Source organism: Empidonax traillii, unplaced genomic scaffold (genome assembly GCF_003031625.1).
Source record: "Empidonax traillii isolate 1590-97213 ecotype Southwest subspecies unplaced genomic scaffold, ASM303162v1 scaffold253:size710434, whole genome shotgun sequence".
NCBI lineage: Eukaryota > Metazoa > Chordata > Aves > Passeriformes > Tyrannidae > Empidonax > Empidonax traillii.
This window is the reverse complement of record NW_020955446.1, coordinates 274,845-302,378: the sequence shown is the minus strand read 5'-3', so window position 1 is coordinate 302,378 and position 27,534 is coordinate 274,845. Positions and strand designations below refer to the sequence as shown.

Sequence of the window (27,534 nt, the reverse complement as noted above, 5' to 3'; positions counted from 1 at the left end):
CAGAGATCTATCATAGAAGAGAACCATGCCACAAAATGTTCTTCTGGTATATATGATGAATTTATACTTGTTGGCTATTCATACAGATGGTGAGAAACTTTTTTTTTCTTTTTTTTTTAAGGGGGAGCCTGGCACAGGGGCATGGTTTGATTTGTTTCATTAGTGTTTGTCAAAGATAAATTCATTTGGGTTTTTATTTAGTTTGGGATTTTTTTTTCTTAGGATGCAAAGTCAACATCAGGGAAATGACAGCTGACAGCTTTTCACTATATGCTTTACTTCTAATTTTTCCTGCTTTGGGCTGCTTGTCATCAGGCAAAATTTGATTTAAACTATTACATACAGTGGTATTTCCACAGGGCCACTGCTTCATTTCGTTCCCAGGACAGATGACAGGATTCACTCAATGATCAGTAATCAATAGCTTTTTCTGGTTTGTTCGAAAAGTGTGTCTTTTGCATTCAAAGCATGTTTTGCATACAGAATTTTTTGCTTCCTCAGGAGCTTTCCTATGGCACTGGCCAGTATCTTAACTGAGCTCTCATGCCATCCTGTTAGGGGAAGATATTATTCTATTTTCCTAAGGAAACAGCATTGCAGAAATATTAGAGAACAAAATCATATACTGGTTTTGAGGCAAAATTTGAGACATTCAGGACTAGATTCTTGAAAGTTCATAATATTATCCAGAGTTCTGTATGTTCAAAGAGGTGTTGTCGATGTGTTTGATGTAGACAAGGAAAAAAACTTCTTCAATAAAAAGGCCCATCAGCTCACCAGTAAATTAGGACAAGCCTAAACTTTACTATATTTGAAATGAGAAGCAGAGAAATGGAGATTATGTTCCAAGAGAAATTTGGCCTAAATACTACATCTTGCATCACAGAGGAACTGGAAGAGAGGGAAAAGTAGATTTTCTGGATTAGTATTACTTTTATTCTGAGTGTCTGCACTCATATTGGAGTCTCTTATTTACATTGTTCCTCCAGCAAAGGAGAAAAAAAAAAAATCATAAAACCAGTGATCTTGATTGTAAAACCTGATTCACTTAACAACTGCTTATAATGCTCTTCGTGTAAATGAAGCAGTGTTTTTGTATCTTCTTTTCTAGTTTAGGATTTTGTTTGCACATAATGAACATTTACAAACTGGTGATATTTGTCACCATAGATGTACAGTGAAGCTTTTGAATTTATTAAAATAAATTTTTCTTTGCCAGGGAGAGAGCACCCAGGAAATGTGTGAGAGGCATTTCTTGTTTTCCCACTCTTGAGAGAAAAATTGCTCCTTCTATAAATGTTTTTTCTTTAATTCCACTTGTCTTTTTCACTGCTATTTGACCATTTTGATCCTCCCCGTGCTGGGCACTCTGTTTCTGTTCAAAGTTAGACCCCTGGTGTTTCAAAGCTTGGATTCAGCATATCATGATTTTGCAGTTACTTGGTTGAAGTCCAGAGCTTTTTCTGGTGATCTTATGCAAAGGAAACCAGAGAAGTTCCTAATGAGGTCTGCTCACTCTCAGGCTGTTTTCATAGTCTCATGGATGACACAGTGACATCTTTCTACTGTTTAGTAGCAGCTAAACAGCAGTGTTGCTGGGCTCCAGCAAATTCCCTTGCTTGTTAACTGCCTTGTTTGCTTGGGTCTTGGGGTGACAATCAACTGAGGGAGGAAACAACTTTAGATAAAGAAATTCTGCCTGATTACAATGGAAGCACAGACAAAAAAGTTTAATCTTATTTCACTTCCAAATATACTACTAAACCAAATATTTTTTTAAAAAAATGTGGTAATGTTTCTCTGCATTTATTTTAATTCTTTTATATTTGCCAGGCAGCATCTTAAAACCTCACAGAAACCAACACAAGATTCAGGCATAAGGTGACTACCCCACCATGAATTTAAAATTCAACCTTTTTCCACTTTGTACCCATGTCTGACTGTGGTTTTTGGGTTACAAGGAGCTCTTGCTCCACTCTTCACTGTGAGGATGGGCAAGGGAAAAGAAAAGATTGAGTGAAAGCCCAAAATATCAGCGGTGAGAGACAATAGAGCAATTATGCTATAGCTTTCTTCTGTGCTGTAGGTACATGCTCTGGTGGACTCATTTTCAGGATTTTGTCTATCTTATATCCTCTAAATGACATATTTGGCAATATCAGCCTCATGCAATCACAAGTATTCTCTGAAAACATTAGTGGAGGAATTGGCAGGAAAATAATTCACTTGGAACTTGGGAAAAGCTGGACAATGAGGAAAGTCATGTAGATATGTTTTGTACATTTTAGGTTTTTTCCCACTGGTCTGTCACAAAAGGTTGCAATGGGGAGCAGGAAGGCTGTTTGCTGTACTGTGTGCTGTTAAACTGGGGAAAAAAGCCAAAATGAAATAAGCAGTGGGTACAATTCATTGCACTATTTCAGTCAGAAATTGCTGCCACATGGACTCAGACTTTCTAATGGCTTTTCACAATCAGCCATCTGTAAGCCTCCAATTGGTATGGTGCCTGCAGTATTTATTTTGTAATGCCATATAGCTCACAGCATCTGAGTATACCCACAGTACACACTGTGCAACCACAAACTAGATAAGTGTTGAGGAGGATTCAACAGACTCATATAAATTTGTTGTTGTTGTTGAAACATACAGAAGAAGCAAGGCCAGAATGGAATAAGGTTCATCCAAGTATAGGTGACATTTTGTGCATGCTTTTAAAATTGTCCTATCTTCTTGTTCTTAGAGATATAATAATAAAAAATCTTGATGATAGCTTTAGGAACAGATATTAAAATGGAGTAAAACAAAATACTCTTAAGAGAGAATTTGTGGGAAGATGTAATGGAATAATGTCATTAATGTTTTCCATTCTCATTTAAGTCTTTCTGTTAACCACTTTGGCTATATTGCAAATAGAATTACATGTGTATATGAGTAGTTGATTAGGACCTAAGGCTGAGTCCATGTGTCTATAGAGATATTTTTAGATAACTTAGTTTGTTGTTTTGCTGAGATAGAAAACCTCCTTCCCATCACGAGACATTGTGACAGCAAATTCATTAATATTTGTGAGGTGATGGCACTTGACAAATGTGGAATAATCATTGAAAAACTGCACAAATTTTCAAGCAGCTGCACTTAAATTTATGTCAAATTGACCATGTTATTTCAGCATGAAAAATGAAGACAGAATAAAAGTTAAAGCATTTTAAATGGACACTTCCAAATATAGCTCTGAATTTTCCCATATACTGATGTTTTAAATTGTCTCTCTTCCTGTCTTATTGTGTCTTCTAGCTTTTATCCAAGACAGTATATTCCCTTCAGTTTTTTGTTTTGATTTGAGATTGAGAAAGTATTTTGTTTTAAATTGACCTGAAACTTGTTTTTTCAATTCAATCAGCAGAAAATTCAAAAGTTTACTCTCTACAGCTTTTTCCTGGAGCAGATTCTGTTCAAAAAGAGGTGGAATAGGTATTCTCTTACATTTTTTATGTAATTTAGCTGATTCTATAATTACATATTAATGAAAATTTACCTCCATTTTCAAATTATTAGTTTCTAAAGATTTTTTAGATCTTCCGAGCTGTAAAAAAACCCCTTTGTAGTACATCTCTTCAACATTTTATAGTAAACTCTTTAAAGTGTACATACTTGACTTCATAAACATAAAGAGAGAAGGAGGATGTATATTTGAATTTAGAGGATCATTAACCAAGCTCATAGCAGTTTCTTTATAATCCTTACAGCTGAGTAGCCTGAGAGAGGGCTCATAATTTCAGATTCTCAGCAGAATAAGATTTAGTGAATTTGTAGCACAGAGAAGGGAAAAAAAAGTCTCAAGATCTTTCTGAAAAGTTGTCAAGATTTTTTTTTTTTTGACAAAGCTTGGATTACAGAGAATTATGACTACATGTGAATCTACTTCTTCATTCTTTACTTACTGAGGTGTAGGATGAGGGCAGAACCATGGAAGTGTTTATGGCAGCACTGACACCAAGAATCATGAGGTGATTTTTTATTACATATATGACATGCTTTTATCAATTATGTTTTGTGTAAAAGTTCACTATATGTTTCATAACAAAATCTACCATTTAAAGATATTGACAGATTCACAGTACTGCATTAGTTATTTTTCTATGGAACTTCTTGAAGGAACTGTTTAGGTAGACAGAGAACTGTGCAGAAAACCATCTGATTGTTTATGCTTTGGAAAGCAATTGTTATTCTGGACAAGGTTGTTTCAAATATCTGCTTTTGCTATTGTAACTAAACTGCCTGTATTACTCATACTTTCATGTAGATTAATGTATCCCTTCGTACTCATGTCAAGCAGTCCAGTAACTTACACAACTGAGGATTTATAGATCAGACAGCAACTATCAAAAGAAAAACAAGGGTTGTATTCTGTTAGACATCTTTACCATCCTTAGATGCTGCAGTCTAAACTTTATCTTTGGTATTAGCTAAGCATTTCACGGATCTGTAGAATACTGCTGCAGCAAGAAAAGCAAGAATTAGTGCAGATCTATATAATTTGTGATGTTCTGAAGATGTGTGCACACACAGAACTCCTAATTCTTCTTGTTAGATAGTAGAGATCTCAATTTCCAAAAGAACTTTAGCATTTCAGAATGGATGGGTTGTTTGGAACACTTTTCAAATATTCAGAAAAGGGGAAAGCGGAAACTGCATCAAACAGTAAGTTGCTATATTCTGATTACCAATATATAAAAAATAGAGATGGTTGCAATTTTCCACTCATTCTTAAATGCACTTCTTTACACTCTATTTTAAAACACCATTTAGAGGAGCTGACAGAAAAAGAAATAGCTCGATAAAACTAACAGAAAATCTAAGAAAATGAAAATCACTTTTAAGAAATACTTCTGTGGTGAAATTTCATCCAAATCTTTCTCCTAATCATTACTAATATATTAATTGTGAAGGTACTTCTTCTTTAATAGAATATGATAGCACTTAACTTTCCTTATGTAAATATCAAGGATAAGAGTTGATTAAAGTGAAAGAAATAAGGGTCTAGTAACCATTTCCTCAAATATCTTTCTCTTCTTAAGGATTCTACTCCTTTCTACAATGAAAAATATAATAGAAAAATAAAATGCATTAAATCAGTACCTTTTTGCTGTAAATATACACATACTTTTAAAAGTAAATCTTACATAAAATGTAAGACTAGCATAAAAGAATTAATATATGGAATTATGTGAATTCCGATTCATCTTCAAAATGTTACCTGTACGTATTGATCCGCCATTCTGGTTTCTTACTCCACAACATCTGGTAAATTAGTCATGAGTTGAATACCTTATCAGAAGGTCTGTAATCAACATTTCATCAGTTTTAAAGACAACTGGCAAGGATAGGTAAAAAAAAAAAAAAGCTATTTAAAGTGTCACAATGTAATGCTGATGACAGTGATGTTATACAGCTACAGCTTACTCTACCTTACTTGACAGTTCTCCTTAGCAGCACAATTGAGAGATGCAGGAATTGGTGTTGTATTGCTAATAAAGCAACTATACACTATTGAAAAGCAATAAGATGGTTTCTAGTAGGAGTATTTGGTTTTTTTTTTTCCAAAATAAATATAAAAATACATAATCACATTAGAAGGATACTAACAATACTAATCAAAATCAAGGACTATTATATGCAATGGGATTGGGGAACAGAGACTTGCATGTTAAAAGACAAGTATGGTCCCTGCTGACTATGTTTTAGTTTCAAAATAATTAACTCTGTCAAATAATTAATATTTGTTGACAAGACCAAGTTAGGTGCATGCAGCATCACATATCTTGTAATTAGTTAGGATGATAAGATAATATGGACTGAAAATAATCAATTTGAGCTGCCAAAGCTGATCACTTAAGGCAAGTGAAAAAACACAAGCAACTTTCTTCCACAGATTTCATGCCCACTTATAATTAGCTTTGCCTGCTTCTGTGGTCTTTTTGTATTTCAGCTCCGAGTAGCCAAGTTTCCTTGGTGTGAATGTTTTTGAGCATTTATTTAAGAGCTTTTTGAGCAAATTTGGTGGAAGAAATGCACTTAAAGTCAATTGGTAGCAAATTGCAACATTGAACATACTAGATCAAATTAAATCTAGCTAAACCAGATAAAATTAAAGAATATTTAAATATATTTAACATTAAAAGAGCTGTTTGCAACTGATCTATATTCACAAGAAACTCATCACAAGCTGTTGAATATCAAAACAATGTACATCTGTTCAGATTCCATTTGGGGATATAACATAAAAGCAACAGCAAAACCCCTCTCCTTTTAATTGATACCTATTTCTGTCCTAGTTAAATCAATGAAAGTTGTACTGTGGTTTAAAGCAGAGTTATTTTAATAATGAGTCTTTCTAATAATATAATCCATTAGGCCAGGAATTAGATATTATGGCAGCATGAGCTATAGAAAAATCATTACAGGGTAGAAAATATGAGGGATAAATTATTCATTGTAAATTATTTGCTCTAACCAGCTTTTACTACACTCCTATCAGATATTTTACAGTTCTACAGCATGATGTTGGAGATCGAGTGTAATCAATAAAATAAATTATTTAAATGTAAGATTTATAGGGAGGTTTCTTTATACCCAATTTTTTTTGTTCTCTTGTGACATAGGAGGGATAATATGATGTATATTTATGTTAAACATTCTAGATTTTATGATTGCTACTGAGGTTTCTACAAATTTTCTTCCCAGGCTTTTATTTTTTGGCTTAAAAATAAATCATAATCCACTTCATATTTTAAAATCCAGTGGAAACATTTTCCTTTTTATTTTTTGTCCTGTCCCATATGTATGTAAAGTGTGAAAAGAAAGAAAAAAAAACCAATGTACTGCATACTCAGTGTTACTAGAATAAATTCTTTTTTTAATCTTTTAAAAATCTGTGCAGCTGAAACACCCAGTGCTGCTTTTTATGCAGCACATTAAGAGACAAAAAAAAAACCCCAAAATAAACGTGGTGTGAGAAGCGTTACACCAGTGTTGCTCTCCTAAGTTTGAAGAGAAAGAAACTCTACAGGAAGGACTAGGTGGCATGGAAGAAATAAAGTGGACTCGAATAAGAAATAGTTTGAATGGACTTGGGCAGAGTAAGGTAGAGATGGGAAGAAGAGAATCTACGAGACAGATGTTAGAGAGGTAAGGTGATGACATGGTACAAGTTAGAGAAGCGTTTTGGGGGTTCTCAGTGATACATAGTATTGGAACACATTGCTTTTAACACATTTCTTAAACAATTTAGCATATTTTTATATGGTATGAGGCATAGTGTAGGAACTGCAGGCTTTGCAATCTCTCAGTAACAATGAAAATATTGCTCTTCTAATTTTCATTTAATTTCCGTATCTCAGCATGTAACTAAAAAACAGACAAATATTAAAATTATTTTTTATTAAAAGGATCCAGTAGGGCTTTGAAATGAATATTCCCATAGATTTAATTACAAAGTAAATGTCAAATGCTTTTGAAGGTAATCTAGGAAGGGAGATGTAGGTGTAGGAGCCTGAAGCAGCCATGCTCCAGTGGTTGCTGAGAGAACCAAGGCACATGCTCAAGAGACCAAGAATGTAAATTCTAATTTTCAGCAGCAGAGGATCAAATGAAGCTCTCCACTGTACCAGAGAAGGTCCTAAACATTGAACTATCAGTTAAAATTCTGAGAAAGGTACTGCAGTCGAATATTGTGTCCATAATAGTGACAACAGAGGAAAAATACTGAAATAATCTCTGCAACCAAGACGTGGTAATGCATGACTTGGTCCAGATTCAAACATGCTATATATGTCAAGCCACTCAGACTTGAAAAACTTTAGAGATTTCAGCAGAACATTGATCTACTTGTAAGCTTCAGACACCAGATTGCAATTAAACTTCACATGCTTTCAGGCTCAGATGACAGAGGAAGAAAAGTTCCACAAATAGCTTTGAATTTGTGTTTATGAAATCCTCTGGAGAGCCTATGAATATAGTTTATAAGAACCTTGCACATGGCTGCATGATTGTGGTGGAAAAAGCTGAAGTCATATCCCAATACAAGATTTAAGACTCTAACAACATTATCATTAGATCCATATTCATATTTTCTCTAAGTTTTTCTTCATCAGATGCTAGCTTATTGTATATATAGATGGTGGAAATACTCCTAATCCCATGCAGAAAATCCCATTTTCACATTGTGGGCGCAATGAACTCGTAGGTTTATCAAGAAAAGAAATGTCAGATGTCTTGTTGCATATCCTCAGTGGTGAGAGTATCTCTTGTTTCTTGACTACCTTTGTAATCTTAAACTTTGACATATACATATGAGATTCAGTGTGTGAAAAGACAGAGCAGACTTTGTAGATAGACTAAAAAAGCATTCAGCTGTTCTATGGTGAAAGGTAGCATATTACCTTGGGTTCCTGATTCAGGATGTACTCTACATGCTAATGAATAAAACCAAGGCTGAAAAAATGGGGTAAAAGAAAGAGATGGCGAAACCAAAAGCACAATATGTCATGATTTGCTGCATAACTTTGGGAAAGTTACTGGCAAAGCTAGAGTCAGATATCAGAATTACTTTGTTGTCAGCAGTAGCTTTTCCTCCTGTAAGTCAGATGCACAGTGTGGTCATCTGGCATAAATCCCCAAGGCATACTTGTGAGAGGAACTGAATACATTAGAAAATATTATTCCAGTTTGATTATGAAATTCAAGTATTCTTAAATACCTCTTGCCACTATTAAAGATCAAGTAATTATTTTGATCAACTAATATGGGAGATAACTTATAAAAATAATCATTATAGAAAATGCTTAGAAATATACAGAAATATAGAGATTACACAGAGAAACCAAGATATCCTCAAAACAACTTCTTATATTTTCAATTAAATGGTATATTTTCCATTAAACTTCCTAGTGCTGCAGCATTTCTGTGGTGTTTTGCATTTTTTAATTCCATTCATGCAACAACCCACTGAGCTGGAATATCATCAGTATTATTGCCAGTTTTTGAAGAAAGAGGACAAGGTGGAGATATTAAGTGACTTGCATAAGGTCTCTTATCAAGTCTGTACCAGAGCTAGGATTACAATTCAGAAGCTCTTGACTTCTTGTCTGGTATTCAACAGCCTAGACCATGACATTCCTCAAATCCAATTTCAAACTCTTATAAAATAATAAAGAAAACATAAGGAAGCAAAATTCTAGTAAAAAAATTGCTACCAAAAGTTTTCTCAGAGACTTTGATGTAACAAAATTAATTGAAATAGTCTATCAATGAGTTGATTATAACGATTACACAAGCAATAAATCTTAGATGTAACTTTCAAAATGCATGCACAATTTACCAAAATAACTTTCTTCCCTTAAGAATAATTTGAAAAATTAAATCACATTAGCCTTTCTATGTTTAATGTCATGTGTCCCGAAAAAAAACCTTAGTATGTAACAGAGAAGGATTGAAATAAGAACTATATTGTTGGGGAAACATCTATTGGTAAACCATTGGTATCCTTATTATACTCAGTTTTAAATAATGACTTTAAATTCTAATACCTTAAAAAAATTCACAAATTAAAATTTCAGAAAGTGTTGTGCTTTGGGACTGTAAATTCCCTTGAGAACAGAGAAAACTGGTAAAGTGTATTAGGAAGGTTAGACTGTCTTACTTGCCAAGGCTCTTTTAATCCTTGCAGTGATATGACGCTGAAGGCAAAGAAAAACACAATGGGGAAACACTACCAAATGAGACCAAGAAATCTTAGTGAACATGAGATTAGCTGGAAAGGTCATATGACAACAAATATAGCTGAGATTTTTTTAGGCAATCCATCAAATCACAAAGTGAAGAGAAAGGCAGGAGTCCTGCAGCTTTTGCTGTCACTACACCTAAAACTGAAGATTGAAAACAGATTTAGGTCACAGAAATCATAGAAAGTCAGAAATACATTAAAAATTATTAAAGAGCCAGCAGGAATGAGTGATGAGAGAAGATTAAAATAGCTTGCTGTATAAATGATAAATGATGACTCAAAGGAGATGAGATGGCTAAAAATAGATCTAGTAAAAATATTGGAAATTAAGGGGAAAGTCACCTACTTTTGTTTACCTTTTGCTTAAAAAAAAACCAAACAAAAAACCCCAAACCTGTTCAGTTCTTTCTCCGAGAGACTGACTGACAGCACATAAAAGAAACATATCCCAAGATGAAAAGTTTCCATTATCATTTCCTGGATAGACATATCCAGCACACAGATTGCAACAAAGACACGTTAAAGAAAAGTACCAAAGTTAACCCATTACTTGTCTGCCTTGAATTAGTATCAAAAATGTCTGGATTGTACTGTCTCTCCTAGATACAGTTTAAAAGGTGAAGTATTACCTGCGGGATAATACCAAAGGTCCTGTTCTGGAGTGTGCGAAGCAACCTCGGTGTCAAGGTCTCTCAAGTATTCCCTCAAAGGATGTATCTCTTTATGGGCTTAGACATTTTCTAATTTCAACTCCACTTAGAATACAAATAAGTCTTACTTTTTTCTTTTAGCATTTGGTTTTAATATTTTTCTCCTAAATTCACTGTATTATTTACTCAACTGTACTGGTATGTGCTATCACAATTACTTTCTTATCCTAGCCAGTAGAGTTATATCTTGATTTCACAACTTTTAAACAGAGAAAACCTTATATTTAACAGGATTTAAATATGATTGGGGAAATTGACCCATATGTGAGTGATCATCAAATCTTATATTAGGGAAATGTATTTCTTCACATGAGCATGTAGGGTTATTTTCTTTATCCTGAGAACGAAAGAGCATGTGAATGGGAAGGAAAATCCCTATTATTCTGTGCTCACAGGTTTCATTTTCTTCTGACCATTTGGGTGAGAGAAGGTCCCAGCACCATGAGGCACTCAGGGAAATAAACAGCTACAACTTCCATCCACCTGTACAGACATCAGACCTTCTCTTCTTTCCTCCCCCTCCTCAGAGGTGGTGCTGCTCCTGGGGACAGAGTGTTCATCTCCCCCTTACTCTTTCCAATGTTTAAACAACTAATGTAAAATAGTGTATCCTTAGAAGTAATTTATTATTTTTTCCTGCATGTTATCATTAATCTCCAATTATTTTATTTCTCTTTAACGAGTAGATACATTTTATTCACCCTCCACAAAGAAACAGTATTTGTTTCTTTGAGATGAGTGACAACAGAACATGAAGTGAGATTTGCTACATCATTTTATCTTTCAGTCCTTATCTTTCAGTTTTCTACAAGATATGGCATAGCATGTATTGATGTATATTGTCATTTATGTGACTCCAGAAATGCCAGATTGAAGGGAGAATTGTCCATGTTATAAACATTATGTTCAACCCCTTCTTAAAAGTAATTGAAAGGAAGCTAAAAACTAAACCATTAAAAAAAAAAAAAAAAAAAAAAAAAAAAAAAAAAAAAAAAAAAAAAAAAAAAAAAAAAAAAAAAGCAGCATATTTTTTGACTTTAATGAGGACTGGAAAGACACAGAATATTTTGATGTGGATTTAACTAACTATCTTATGAATAACTTTTTTCTTTGTTTATGTGACCTAGATATAATAATTCATTAAAAATTAGCCTAAAACATAAAGAAAAAAGGATTTTTCCAAGACAAAATATATTTTGTCTGACAGCTTTCCATTCTCTCTTTTCCCTCCCTCCATTCCTTCCTACTACTGTGAAATATCCAGTAGTCATACTTCCAAAACATATATATAAAATTTTGTAGGGGTTTTGTCAAGTACTGATTTAACTGAGATAAAATACTTTTTAATGACTGCCTATTAAAGGAATTAACATGAATATTGAATTTTCCCCATAAAATATTAGTACCAATGCAAGATAACTCTATGTTGTAGGACATTTCATTCTCAGAAGGACACTTCCAATGTTTAAACACCTTGAATTCGTCTACAACACTTCAAAAGCTTAATGTTGTCACTGTTGCTAGAAGGTAACTCAAAAGGAGAGAAATATATTACAGCCTTATTCTTCTTTTTCTCCATAAATATTTTGATAATCATTGATTCTTACATCTTGAAGACAATATGTCACAGAAAAGCTCAACCAATAAAGCAACAATTGAATCCCAGTGCTGTCCCTGCACAGGGGCAAGGCACATGTGTAGAAGGAATTGTCATCTTCACTCTTCTGAGGGTAGTGCCCGAGGAGGAACATCTATGCAATGGGAGATGTGGGTTCATATATACACCTTACAAAAAGAAGTTGAATTTCACAGCCACAAAGCAACGCTTGGTCATGATGGTACTTAGCCAAACGTTGCCAAGAAATGCTGGAAAAGTGAAGGAAGCCAAGGATTAAATTCTACCCTCTCTTCAGCACTTTAAATTGACTGGTTTAAACTTCTCGCTTATGTCCTAAACAATAGGAATCTCATTTTAGTAATTTGCTTTTTCATTCCTATTTAACTTGTTAGAAATTTAAATGCCCCAATAAGATTTGCAAACTTTACTCTTCAAAGCAGAGATCTATATAGTAATAGAAATGATCCAATTTATAACTTGTATTTTAATTATACCAAGACTTAAACTATTTACTTCTTGATAGAATAATTGAAATAGCTACTGTATAAAACAATGCAGTATATATAAGCTAATATATAATATGTAATATATCATATACAATATATAAAATATAATATATGGTATATAGTATATACTATATAATATATAACATGTGTTGTATTATAATTACAGTATATAAAAAAGTGTATTGAATAAATAACTATGATTAAATGCAATGATAGCTAGCTGTTATTTGTAAAGCATTTCTTAAAGAAATGAGAAGATTTCAGAATCTTGAATGAGATTATTTCAGATATGTTTTTCTCACTGTTTCATTTATTTCTGAAGTTGTATGATTTACAATGTTTGTGACTTTACTGATAGCTCAGAGAAGATAGATATAATTCAGTATTCACAGATGCATATTGTAAGTGAGGTGTAAAACCATGTTCTTTTACATTGTGATGAAGTTCCCATGGATCTTTGATTTTTATGAAATATTCACAATAGTATTGTACATTGACCACCAAGGCAATCAAATCTCAATCATTCGTGTTACCATTATTCTTACCCTTTGAATTTCCGCAGCACATTTTCCTGACTGCTCATTTGAATATGAGAGAACCCACCAGACAACTGCTTTTCTTTGTGTTATAAAAATATTGTAAATTTGCATTGCAAAGAAGAACTACAAGAGAGAAATATTCAATGTCTATTTAAATTAGCGCAGACAAAAACTGGGCAAAAATAAAATGAGGATTTTTATGAAATAAAAAAGAAATAGTTTACTAAATCCCATGTTAAATGGCTAAACAATACAGGAAAAACAGAGTGTGGTACTCTGGTGTTTAGAACACAATTGTGACGTAATAAATAAGGAGTTTTGTTGTGTATAATTTTCATGCAAATCCTGACTTCTGACAGAAGATTTTCTGTAGATTTTTTCCTCCGTGCCATTTTTATTATTAGTCTATCAGCTGTGCGCAAATGTTCCAGCTGAGGTCACATCATCATGTTAGAAGCTCTATATAAATACATGGAGAGACAGCCCTTAGCCAAAAAAAAAAAAGCACGTCTGAAGATTAAAAAGTGGGAAGGGAAGCACTGAAAAAATCTTACTTAGAGTCATAGAGCAGGTTAGTGGACGCGACAGGTCTACCAGTCAAGGTCATTACTTTCTAGACCAGTGATCTCACTTGTGATAAACTACCTCTGTGTGTTTAGTAAAATGAGTTCAGATACACAGTCAAAAAATGTTCACAGATGATGCTATCAAGAAGCTAAGAATTATATAAAGACAAATACAGTTTGGGTGTTTTTCTAGACCATGACAAAAATGAACACAATACTGCCCATGTTAGGTTTTCCCAATAGAGTGGTACTTGCACACCAAACTCATCACCACAGGGGATACCAGTGGTTCCTTGTTTACCAGCAACCTGAATGCATTAACTTTTATTTTTAAGCCTAAATACTCTGCCATGTTACCTCTTCAGTTTATGTAAATAGGGCTCTTTAAGATAACATGGCTGTGTTATTGTCACTTTGACTCCTGTGTAAATACAGGCATATCTAAGATGGGTTTAAACTTTTTGGGTCTTATTAAAAATCAGCAGTTCACTTTATGCCAATATGGAGCTTAATGTGAATTATATTTACGTTTTTCAAATGTTTTGTCTTTAAATTATTACAGTACCAAATATTCTGCTGGTAATGTTCACAATATTCAGGCTAACTACATCTAGACATGACTTCAAATATGCACATTCTGCACAGCAATCTAGAAATATACGGAGTTGAATCTGTCTTATGATAAAGCTCAAAGGCTTATGGTCAAGACAGTTTTCCTGGGTTTCCATTATGAAATTTGTGCATGTATACAGTATCTTGTGTTTCCAGAATGTATTTAAAAATCAACAAACTTACAAGGAAACATTTTTTTCTTATTTTCTTCAATGTTTTTTCTAAGTGTTGCAATATAAAGTTAGTTGTCATACTAAGTTGTTAGGCAAGTGAAAGCTATTTGACTGATAGCACATATTTGTTTAATATAGCTGACTGTTTTCTGGGACTCAGGAGGACTGCCCACAGATCTGATTTGTGTGTTCTTACCTGGAAGGTGGGATTTGGATCCTCTGGGGTAGAGGCAGTCAAAGTGCTGATGGCTGTGGCTGTGGCCATTTTGTTCACCAGGAATTGTGCAGAGTTCTGTAACAATGGTTTCTTTTTCTAGCTTCATATACGGTAGCTGCTGATTTAAAATATGAAATTTCTGTTACTTAGAATCAAGCTTTAGGTGTCCAGAATACAAGTCATTATAGCTTTTCATCCTGAGGAATGAACTGAACTTTAACTGGAGGAAGTATTTAACTGGATGTTCTTGCCCAAGCTGTTACTGTGATGATCAAAAGTATGAACAGGTTAAAAAATAGTAACATATCTCTTGCCTGTAAGACATGGCCTATATTTGACTGCTGCATAAATGACCTCCTTCTTACAAAATAAATTTTCTATATTTAAAGCTATGTGTCTTTTTGAAATTCCTGTTGTCTACTAAAGGTGAAGAAAACCCAGTGCAGGCATTTCTTTTATTTTATTTCCATCTAAGTAAATTTATGCAAATGGAGGGACCAGCTGGCAAGTGGAATATTAAGAAAATCACATGTTCTTCAGAGGTGTGAGGCTGGATGAACACCAAAATTGTATGGGTTTTTTTTGTTTTGTTTTACCAAATCTTTCACAAAAATAATGTGGTTATTTCCATCCAAGATGTCAGGATGCATTTAGACTTGTGACATCAGAGCGACAAATACAAAGAGCGAAGCAGCAAGCAAATCTATGTTCCTGCAGTTAAAGTGGTTTGTTTTCATACTTTTTAATTTTCAGAACACAATCCACTGTCTTTTCTCTCTTTTTTTTCTTTTCTTTTTTTTTTTTTTTTTTTTTTTTTTTTTTTTTTTTTTTTTTTTTTTTTTTGTACTGAATTTATAGGGAAAACTGTTCTGATAGAAATATATTGATTGCAGTAAAGAACTGTATGTTACCTGCACTGAGATATTTAACTGGTGAGAAACTGCTCTAACTGACACCAAACAAAAGTAGTGTTGTCTTTCATTGTAAGAGTTTGCTCTCTCCATGGCCTTGAATGTTCATTTCTTTGATGGAAGATAATGATTCATTCTCTTGCTTTGCAGTTTCCAGATGGCTAGGTACTTAAAAAGTCAATATTGAATTTCTTAGCAGAAATCCACATAAGATTACAGTAAAGCTCTGCTATCACAGCATTGTATTAAAAGATGTATTGGTCTATTTCATATCCACAAAAATAAGAAATTTTAATTTGACTTATGAGCAGTATTTTAAAATGTGCTATCTTGGTTTTAATGATAATGCTTTACAAAGTTTGACTCTTTTTAGTCCAGATTCACTCAAAGCAAAAAATAAAATTGAATTATTGCTGGAAAAGTCATCTAAAGTCAGATGCTTCATGCTTTGAAACATAATTTTCTTTGTTATTTATTTAAGGTTTAAAGCGAAGAGACCTAACCATGACCGGCAAAACACAGACCAGCAACGTCACCAATAAGAATGACCCAAAGTCTATCAACTCCAGAGTCTTCATCGGCAATCTGAACACAGCCATTGTCAAAAAAGGTGACATCGAAGCAATCTTTGCAAAGTATGGGAAAATAGTGGGCTGCTCAGTGCACAAAGGTTATGCGTTTGTACAGTACATGAGTGAGAGGCACGCGAGGGCTGCAGTGGCAGGAGAGAATGCCAGGATCATCGCAGGGCAGCCACTAGGTAAGGACTTGCTAATGTCATAAAATTCTGTTTTTTCTTTCCTTTCTCTTTGAAATATCATCTGCTTCTGGTGTCTTCGGGACTAGTAAGTTTGTTTTGCTGTTGTTCTATCTAAGATCCGAGATGTTGGATCTGACAGAATTTTTAATGTATGGGATGTTCCCTAGATATTACAAAATGTTTATAAACTATAAACTGCTGATTCATCACTTCTAACATCTTTATACTTCTCTTTGTAATTCCTGTGTAGTGAACATGATTACTCATGTTAGGAAAACATTACAATTTTTACTTAGACTGTAGTTAGTAAACTTAATGTAATATACCAAGGCTCATCTAATAGATGTGGTTATCTTTCTTGTAATGGATCTAAACTAATATCCAGCACAGTTATGTGTCAAATTTTATACAGATGAAAAAGAGTAGGTTTTGGTTGTCCTTGAAATTGTACCAAATCAAACTGTAATACTGTTATTCATTTAGAGAAGTCTATTATTAATAACCTAGGTCGCTGCTGTTTTCACGTAATATTGTGGACACTGTTTATCTGAACTTCAAAAAAAAAAAGGGGTCATATTTTTGGTTTTTGTTGCTTAAGTAAGATCTGGTTGTTTATTTTTGCAACTCTTTCCTCTGAAAGCTGTTTGCAATTCTATATGGAGGCTGTCAATAATAAAATCTTGAGTACAGTACTGACCCCATCTGTCATATTTATAGTAGTAATGGACAGTACAACAAGATGTTTTGTAGGAACCAGAGATCTGGCATATTCATTTTCAATGTTGCAGGCTGTGGAAGTCTATTTTTCTGATTGTTTGTAGAAATTGGAACATTTGTGCTAGATGGGTTTTTCTTTTGTCATAGTTGTTCAACAGTAATTTTAAGTTTTATAACTTCTATCTTTTAGGTTCAAAAGAAAATCAGATTAAATCATTTCAATTATATTGAAGGGAGATTACAGCTTTAGTAAAAGTCATATAGATGAGTGAAGTAAAAAAACTCAAGTGATAAAACCAAGGCAACAGAGTCAGTCTGTGGGATGACATTATTAGAAAACATTTCCTGGAGCGGTGCTCTCCAAGCAATAGGCCATGTAATGCCATCAGTGCATTATTTACAGCTTCTTGCACACTAGTCTGACCAGATTTTTTAAACTGTGTTTTCCTAAGGCAACAGATCTGTTATTGCTATGATTACTGTTGCTAGGCTCTTTTAGCATTTCTTGTGGCACCTATAATATGCCAAGTGTCTTGTACAAGGAGATGTTCTTGCACTATACAGTGTAGTTTTGTGCTTTCTGTAACAGGCAAGTGAAGTTGATGAAAAGGAAATTAGGTGACCAACAACTACTTGAATTGTTTGAATCTTTGAATAATAACAGAAATTTTGCTCAGCACTAAGTTTCAACTGTATAATCTTAAAATACTTTGATTTTTCTGAAAAGTTTTTTGATGGCATATTTCACTCACAAGTTCCTAATGTATCTAGGCATATAAATATTAAGCAAAGTGACATTTTCTTTTACCTATTCCAAATCTAATTGCTTTCTATATGCAAAATACAGTTTTCATTGGTATTGTTTGATAAAAAAGAGTTAATTTGTAAAAATGATACTTCTCATTAGACAAACTGTTTCAGTGAGTTCTTTTGATTGGCAGTAAACATTGACAGTCACTTCACTTTAATGAGTTGACTGAGAAAATTTATTTGGGATTGTGACCCAGAAGAATAACTTATGTGAAAATTGTGCATTATTGTGAAACTTCTGGATGAAAATTTACTTTTTTCTCTGTCCTGAGAGCATTACATTTTGAAATAAACAGAACTAATGAATTTTTATCAACAATGAAGTTATGGAAAAGGGACAAAAAAGCCTGTTATAGATGTACTAATAAACCTAACATAGCTGAATATTCTTTCAAATGGAATTAGTATTGAGCTCCATAGGTATATAACAAAGCATTTTGTTCAACGATTTCTTCAGAAGTACAAATTTAAAGCATTGCTGTTTTCATCAGTCTTGCCAGCATCCTGTGGGTCATTATAATTTGTCTGTTGGTCTCCTCCATCAACTCTAAAACTCCTACTGATGTGTTTGGTGGTCAGTGATATGTAATGGCTGTGCTGTGGATACTGCAGCTTCACGGAAGTGGATTTCATGAGCTGTGTGATTATTTCCAAGCTTTCTGTTCCATGAAGTGCAACACACTCTAAAAAGCTGTGGGGTAGAGATCATAAAGGAACACAAAAAATATGCTTAAGAAATTTATTGGTATTATTGTGAAGTTCAGTGTAGTTTCTTCAAGTGATATTATGTCTTCGTGGGAATAGTGTGTTTTCCTGCTGGCAGGGCAGAAACAGGTCAGTATTGTACGCAGGAGTCTGCTTCACAATGATAATTTTGTGAATGGCTTCAGGTTGGAGCCAAGAAAATGTTGAAGCTGGTCTAAGATAAAACTGCAAGCTGTGTTCTTGTTGTGGGAACTCACATAATCAACTCTCCTCAAAAGATTTTCATCCATTTAAACACACCTATGAGTTACAGAATATTTACAAATATTCACCTCCATCACACACGAGACAAATAAATGGGGTGAATAGGAATTATTAATAGAAAATACTGGGTCTGTCCATGAACTTTACCAAGGATAATTTCACCTTTCTCTGGTGAGAGGAGGATTAAACACCTGCTTGCTCCAAAGCAAATGGTGCAAGTCCCTCATTGCAGCTGTGGGCTGAGGAGCACAGTGCAGCAAGAATGAAACTTTTGGGTACATGATGGAGAATTCAGTTCTTCACCTGGTGTCTTCTGCTGTTTCTCACAAGGGTCACAGCAAAGCTATTTAATTTTTTTATCCATTCCAGCACACATGAATTTTGTGGAGTCAAATATCACATAAAATGCATTTAGTGTTCTGCAACTTTGTGTTATATGTGTGTTTACTTTATGCATTTGTCAAATATATAGAATTACAGAATCATACAATCATTAAGGTTGGAAGAAACCTCAAAGATCATTAAGTCCAATTGTTAACTCAGCATTGCCATATTTACCACTTAACAGTGTCCTCAAGTGCCACATCCGCATGCCTTTTGAACACTTTCAGGGATGAGTATTCCACCACTTCCCTAGATAGCTTGTTCCAATGCCTGACTATCCATTCAGTAATTTTTTTTTTTTTCTAATATACAATCTAAATCTCTCCTGGTGCAACTTGAAGCTGTTTCCTCTTGTCCTGTCACCTGGAAAAAGAGACTAGTCCCCATCTGGCTACAAACTCCTTTCAGGTAGCAATAGAGAGAGATAAGATGTCCCCTGAACCTCCTTCTCTCCAGGCTAAACATATCCAACTCCCTCAGCCACTCCTCATAGGACATGTGCTCCAACCCCTCCACCAGCTTCATTGCCCTCCTCTGGACATGCTCCAGCACCTCAATGTCTTTCTTGTAGTAAGGGGCCCAAGACTAAACACAGGATTTAAGGTATAGCCTCATCACTTCCAAGGGGAACAGGCCCAGTCCTGCTGGCCATGCTATTTGTGATTCAGGTCAGGATGCCATCGGCCTTCTTGGCCACCTGGGCACACTGCTGGCTCATGTTTAGTCAGCTGTTGACCAGCACCCCCAGGTCCTTTTCTGTTGTGCACAGTTCCAGCCACTCTGCCCCCAGCCTGTGGCACTTCATGGGATTTGATGTGACCCAAGGGCAGGACCTGCACTTGGCCTTGTTGAACCTCATACAATTGGCCTCAGCCCATAAAGCTAGCTTGTCCAGATCCCTCTGTAGAACCTACCTGCCCTCAAGTAGATCAACACTGCCACTCAGCTTGGTGTTGTCTGCAAACTTGCTGAGGGTGCAGTCAAACTTATTATCCAGGGGTTTTATTTTTTAATTATTTGTCATATTTTATAATTATTTGATCTAATTTTTGTCCTCTTTCATATACATTTTTCTACTATCATAATTCCTTTAGCTTCAGAAGTCTTTTGATTTGTGCCTAAGACCCAGACCACCTCACATGTACCTTAAGAAAGCAAGTTAAATGGTGCAAGGCTTGTACTTTTGTTCTCTTCTGTTACTTTTTTAAGACACCACAGAATTTCATTCTTGGATCTTGAGGAAAATGAAAAAGATTACAGTACCAAGATTATGAAAGATACTGTAATTCTTCAGTTGATGCCCTTTTTAACTAATAAATTAGTTCCACTGTAGCTTCAATCCTGTTTTGTTGCTGTAAGTATTATTCACGTGTGTCTGCCTTCAGGTCTAAATTAGATGCAGTCTCTGAGTACCAAGTGAGTGCATATTGACATGTAGCCTAAGGTAAGATGGTAGTTGCAGATAATTATTTTGGGTGATATACTCTATTGCATATCCTTTTCAGAAGCACAAGAGCCCTGCAGGGGCTTTCTAAATTATAACTACCCAGTAGAAAAGATCCAAGGAGAAGAGCAGGTAATAAAGAGAGACTCAACATGTACCTTTGCTGCAAATTGAATTGATGTGACAATAGGGCTGTTTTACCTTTTGTTTCCTTTTCCTCTATCCAAAAAATAACTTTTTTATTTTATGTTTGTAATGTCTAACAACACTGAGAGACTTAATTATGTACTTGTAGAACTAGAACTATCCAGACTGAATTATTTTTTGCCTCAATCTGGAATTCAAAAAACATTAATTGCATCGTGAATTTTTATATTTTAAAAAGAATAAATACTTATGCTGCTTTAGTGAACTTGTTTTTGAAAAATGTACATGAGCTTGGAAAATGACAGATTTGCCCAAATTTTCTTGGTTACTAAGCTTTACTTAAACCAATGGTATGCTGAGATAGGAAATTCAAAACTAAATTAGTGGTTATTCAGTTTCCACTTTGTCATCAACTTTCGGTCAGTAGCAAGCAAGTATAACAATCATTCCTTCGAACAAAAATAACTCATTACTTATTAAAACAATCTTGTTACTCTTACCCACCTACTCCTGCTACCATCATATCAGGATATATCAGGATACCAATGCTATCTGTTTTTAAAGTGTATAGTGAAGGAGCAACTGGAAAGGTTTCTTGCTTCTGGCAAGTCTGTAAAGACTTGAGCTTTAATGTGGATCAAAACATTCTAGGCAAGAACAATGGTTGTCTTAGAGAAACACCAGAAACTATACGAGTATAATTAAAAATCAGAATGGTTTTGTCTTTTAATGTCTATTTTAATAAAATATTAAAAATAATGTGTATTACACATATAATAGATAATCATATATTCAAACTGTATTTCAAGTCAGATAATGTTTAAAGATTGGGTATTGCATTTGCACACTACCAGACCAGAAAGGGCAATGCACTTCATGGAAAATTCCATTGTAATTCAGCAGGCACACATTCTAATATACTGTACTTAGCAGCATTGCACCATAGAGTAAATAATCCGAGAACTGTAACTCAGTAATATGCTAACTGTCTATCCAACTGAGACTTGGAAAGCAAGGTATTTAAGTTCTGATAAGTCATAATAACTATATAACATATGGCTTTCAAGGCTTGAAAAATAATATTGTATTCTTCTGGTATAATAATCCCCTTTTTTATGTTTCTGAATAGAGTTTAAGCAAAAGCAAAATCACATGTGCGAAATGCTATATAAGGAGCTATAATTATCATGTAAATTTAAACAACAAAAAGTTTAGTAAGGAAATAATTGAATAAGCAGAAAAAAATTATCCATAAACCTATCCATAAACCTATAAAACCTGTGAGATATCATGAATGTTGGTATATTGGGGGCTTGACTTTTGCATTCATTGAACTCATATAATTATTTGTTGAATACTTCACCAGCTGATATCTATTCTCCTTGTAAAATAGCTGTCAACGTCCAAACAGTTTTTGAGAAAGTTTGTTTGATCCAATATTTTTTAATGCTGAACAAAACACAAAGTAATGATAAAGAAAAAAGACTAGGTGATCTTCTTACAAAAGCAAGCAAAAAACCCAAATAAAACACACAAGTATTGTGCATATGTAGCCATAATGAATATAATGCCTTAGATGTCACAGGAACCAAGAGTGAAACTAAGGCTAGACTTGTGCTGTCTTTATTAAGTCTTTCCAGCTAAATTACATCTTAGTCAATGTCTTCTTCACTGAGCCCTAAGGCACAAACAGACTATTACAGAAGTTCTGAAAAATTATTAATTAACCTTCCACAGCTTAGTTCAGAGGTTCTAAATTTTCCCCAGTAGAACTGACTCTTTTATCCTATTTCAGTCTGTTTCTATATTTGGGAACCAGTGTAATCCTGTTTCAACCTATTCCATGCAGGAATAGGAATCCTGTCTAAATCTATCTCATAGGTCTCTGCCCTTTTGCTGCCTACCCATGCCCTGTGGCCTTGGTGAAGCCTGTGCAACAGCACACAGTAGTGTCAAGTCTCACTGTATAAGACCTTGGATAGAACTACTAGTCATTGCTCATAGGATCTTCTGGTAGTGCATAATTTCCATATGTCCATTCACATTACACAGTTTGGTGTCTCCCAATACTTGAGTATCTCCTATTGTTGCATCAGTAAGATTCTGCAGCCAGAGCAACAGATTATGCTACAACATTATAACCCAACTGACTTATGTTCTTGAACACAAAAAGATGATTAAATCTTGTTGTCACTCCGCAGTCGTGTTTGTTGTGCATTTTTGTAATCAATATTTTCTAGTCTTATAGTCACATTGATGTGAACCATTTCATGTGCTATCCATGCACATAAAGCAACTCATACAGAGGAAGGAACGAGGAAGGTTGAATTTTAACAATCATCCCCCAGCAGTTCAGGGCTGGGCACGATTGCATAAAATTGATGTATGCCTTTTCAAAAAGAGCTGGCTGAATCTTTCATCACATAAAGAAAAATCCTCGTTTTAATGGAATGAGTCATTTTGTTGGATTGAGAATACCTACAATAAGGATGGGTGAATTTTACTCCCTGTACTTTATAAAAGTTTCTATTTTTCCCCTTGCTGGACTTGGTCTCTCCAACTTATTATGAAAAGTGAAATTACAATTTAAATCTATTTTTCATGTTCAGAAAAGTAGCAGGTACATATCAAAAAATAGTTTAGTTATGAGGCAAACTTTTGAGGACAAATCTTTCTTTTTTGTTGGCCTGGGGACTCCTCCTGGGAAATTCCTCATATATACCTAAATGAAATATTTGCAGAGTTCTTCTTGGTACATGTTTCAGTACTCTGAGCAGCCTGATGTCAGCTCATGCAAATCTTAAGTATTTCCTCTACTATTATGTCAAGAATAATGATCTGATTGCTTGCCATCAGCAGATGTTATTGTAAGAAAAGCTTTCTTTCAATGCTTTATACAGATGCATAAAAAGATTCACTTAGTTTTCTGCATGGCCAGCTTATCTTTAAAATCATGGACAAGGTGTTATCAGGGGATCTTTCTGTGTCCTTCTCTGCTGTTTAATGTCTGTATATAGCACAGGGCCTCATTTGCATGAAATGTTACTTTTTTCATCATTTCATCCTTGGGTTTCATTGAACCCTACACTTTACATCTGCTTGCAAGATATATTTACCTGTTTGTGGGTCTGATATATCCTTAGTAGTTTTATAAGTGCCTTTCAAAACACTTAGACAATGCTATCTCAAAGTTCTTGATAAGACTTTATTATATGTATATCTTAAGTTTGTTGGAGTTTGTTTGGTTTTGGGGTTTTTTTTAAGCAAACATTATGCAGGAGGTCCTTCTGGATTTGAACTTAATGCTATTTTATTTCTGTTGCTGGCCTATAAGAAGTTACAAAAATTTGTTTTCCTTTGTGGCAGACAAAATTCTTTACCTTTTCTTAAATATACTTGCTTTGATTAGTGACTGCTGAGGTCATTAAAATTTGTATAACTATTCAATAATGGTAAATTCTGAACTGACATAATATCATGCAGTGATAAAAATGCTGTAATGATCCTCTCATAACATTTATCTCAGTGTCTCATATGGGATGCACAGTATAAAAAGAAGAACTATCTCTAGGATGCTCTGAAATTTTGGGGTTTGTTGTGCTAGGAGGTCTCACTTTGTCTACAGCTTCCCTTCTTTGTTTGATCTAGATTGATTCAATTTGATAGGCTATTTTCCATGCATTTGGCTTCTTTCACTTCAAATAGAATCTCATCTGGACTAAGTCTGATATTTTCTTCTTGATCATTTGACAGTACTTCACTATTTCACTTGCATTGATGGATATAGAGTCGATAATGTCATGTCACCTGGTTTTATACGTGTGCCTGCCATATCTCCATGTTTTCTTATTCTTTTGTTAAAACATTCCAGTTGCTGACCTTGTTCTAAAAGGATTTCATATTTGCTACAGGGAGTGTGGAAAGGGCAGAGTTCAGACAATTTCTCATCCAAATCTGACATACCAATATTCATCTTTCTAATCTGCAATTTGAAGCGGGGGGGGGGGGGGTGGTTAACAGGTATTCAGCACTGAGTGGGTGGCAGGACAGAGTAACGCTATTTTAGTGTACTGCAGAACCTGGGCAAATCTCAGCCCTGCTATTTGTCATTTGGACTATGACAGTTAAACCCATGAAACAGCTTTCCCTCCCAAGACATCACTCCACTGTTTGGAGGACAAAGTATAGCAAATATTCCTCTTACCAGAATACCGAAGGAGCATCAGAAATTCTTCACCGGATCATAGTCTGAGTGCAAGGAGGCAGGTCTTTAGCATGACAAACTTCTAGGATCACTCTTTCTCTCTTTCTTTCCCTTCTTAGCAGCAGACTCAGCTAAAATGCAAATGCTTAACTGAGACAAGAAATGCTTGTGAGGGCATATTTGCTATCTCGGGTTTGATTTCGTTTCTTAAGTCTACTTGCATTTCACACCTAGGGAAAATACAGTGGAGAAAACCTATTTCTTTCTCAGAAAGGTTCTATTGCAACTTTCACACTTAATCCTACAATTCTTTCAGCAGTAGACAACTTCAGAAGCAAAACTGTGGAAATCATGTATATTAGAAAAAAACACCAAAACCTAATTTCTTACAACTTATTAATAATTCAATAATTTTTCAGCATTTCATATGGTCAAAGTGAAATTCACAGGCAAAAAAAGGAAAAAAATTTACCATATTAGCTGTTCTCATTCTATATTACTTCTCCTTTCAGAAGAAATTTTCATATTAATTAGCTCCATCATAAGAAGTTTCAAGTAAAAGTCATTTTCTAGGTATTTTAATGACTCACAACTGAACACTGTTCAAATCCTTGATTGTTACAACCCTTTAAGTGACTTCAGTCCCTTATAGAAAATTAATGGAAACTGAATCAAACTTTTTTCATGGCAAGACTTGTAATTTTCAAAAGACCAACTGAAACATAGTTAGCCCATGTTTTAGTAAAAAGCTGGATAGTTTTGCAACTATTTTAAGTTGTGTAAAGTCCTTGTATACCTTACAGAATACCTCATATTACTTAAAAAAATGATAACATATCTTTAAGAAGACGCTGCCCATGTTGACATTCAGCACAGAATTTCTAATTTCACATTCAGGTAGAAGAGTCCTGAGCTTTCTCCCACTAGATGGTAACAGCCAGGTAGCTAAAAGCTGGGGACATACACTAGCTTGTCCCAGAAAGAAGTACAATCATTTCCACAACTAAAGGTTGCTTACATGTCTGTGCCACCATGAGTAAGACCTCTTCTATTTTGGTTTGATTTTTGTCGTTGTTGTTTTGGTTTTGTTTATTTTTTTGTTTGGTTGGTTTTTTTAACTTGTTTTGTTTTGTTTTTTTGAGAAATGAGATTGTGTGCTTAAAGACTTAAAATACTCTGCTTTCCTTTGTGGCAATCTCAGTATTTTAATACCTTTTTTGTTGTTGTTGTTGGATCAGTTGCTTGTTTACCTAGTCTTCTCCTCAGTGTAAGTCTTCACTGATTTGATGTTATCCAAACACTTTTGTTATGATCACAGTTATTCCTACGCATCGTTTAAATCTCATCAAAACCAGCATTTCCAATAGACTGCTGCAGTAATTAGTTGTAGACATCTGTCCCACCTCCCTTATTGCTTGCAGTTAAATGTCAAATTTTAATTCTCCTGTGCTTTCTTTCATTCTCTTCCTAATGCATCATACAATCATGAAAAAGAAAGGACCAGAACTTAATGAATTTTAAGTGTGGAACTAACTTTCTGATCTTGAAACAAATATGGGAATTGTATAATATTTTCTAGTTCTTCTGCTACCTTAAGGTTTCTGGAGTCACTTCATTAAATCTGTGTCTATTTAATTAGTCTTTCAGATGAGGAAAACAATATTTTACTGAAAATAGCAAGTGAGAAACAAGAGTAGATAACAAAAGAAATACTAGATAACAGAAAGGCCTGTAGCTGGAAAAATCTGAAGCCATTTCAAGGTGTGATTTACCTCTCAGCTGTACACTATGTAATAATTCAACACCCTAAATTGTAAAGAGACACTTAAAAACACTTCTTATTAGTGGTATCTTAAGATAAACTTTATCCCTTGATTTGATATTGTCATAGTTTTTGTTGAATTATAGAATAATCTGTGTTGGGACCACATGTAGTCCAACTTTCTGCTCAAAACAGGGCTGACCCAAAGCATTGAATAATAGTCCATAAGGTTTTTCAGCTGCTTAGCAGTCCACCCATGCAACCCATACTTCCCAGTCTTGGCTGCAGTGATGCTATTGGAGATTGTTAAAGATGAAGAGCACTTAAACTTCCATCATAGAAAGCTCACTGGGCTGGTCATAGTTTGCCTCAGTAAGTGTACTGACTAGTAATACCTCGGTAATTTGAGCAGTCTGATTTATCTCCTTTCCTCTTGTACAAGGTGACGATGACAGCGTCACGAAGGTCTGAAGGCACTACATTTTATATTACTCTGCTCTCCATTGCTGGTAAAATCCTTGCCAGAATTCTTTTGAACAGACTAATACCCACCATAGCAGAAGATCTTCTACCTGAAAGCCAATGTGGTTTCCGAGCCAACAGAGGTACCACAGACATGGTATTTGTTCTCAGACAACTGCAAGAGAAGTGTCGGGAACAGAACAAAGGACTCTATGTTACCTTTGTTGATCTCACCAAGG

At 34.6% G+C, this 27,534-nt stretch overlaps 1 protein-coding gene across 1 annotated transcript in view; it reads left to right on the top strand.

Moving 5' to 3' along the window:
* RALYL (RALY RNA binding protein like) overlaps positions 1-27,534 on the top strand; it is a 209,441-nt gene that overhangs the window by 1,645 nt on the left and 180,262 nt on the right. The window contains exon 2 of the mRNA XM_027889099.1: positions 16,118-16,396. Within this exon, the coding sequence (XP_027744900.1) occupies positions 16,118-16,396 (279 nt within the window). The remainder of the gene's footprint in view (positions 1-16,117; positions 16,397-27,534) is intronic.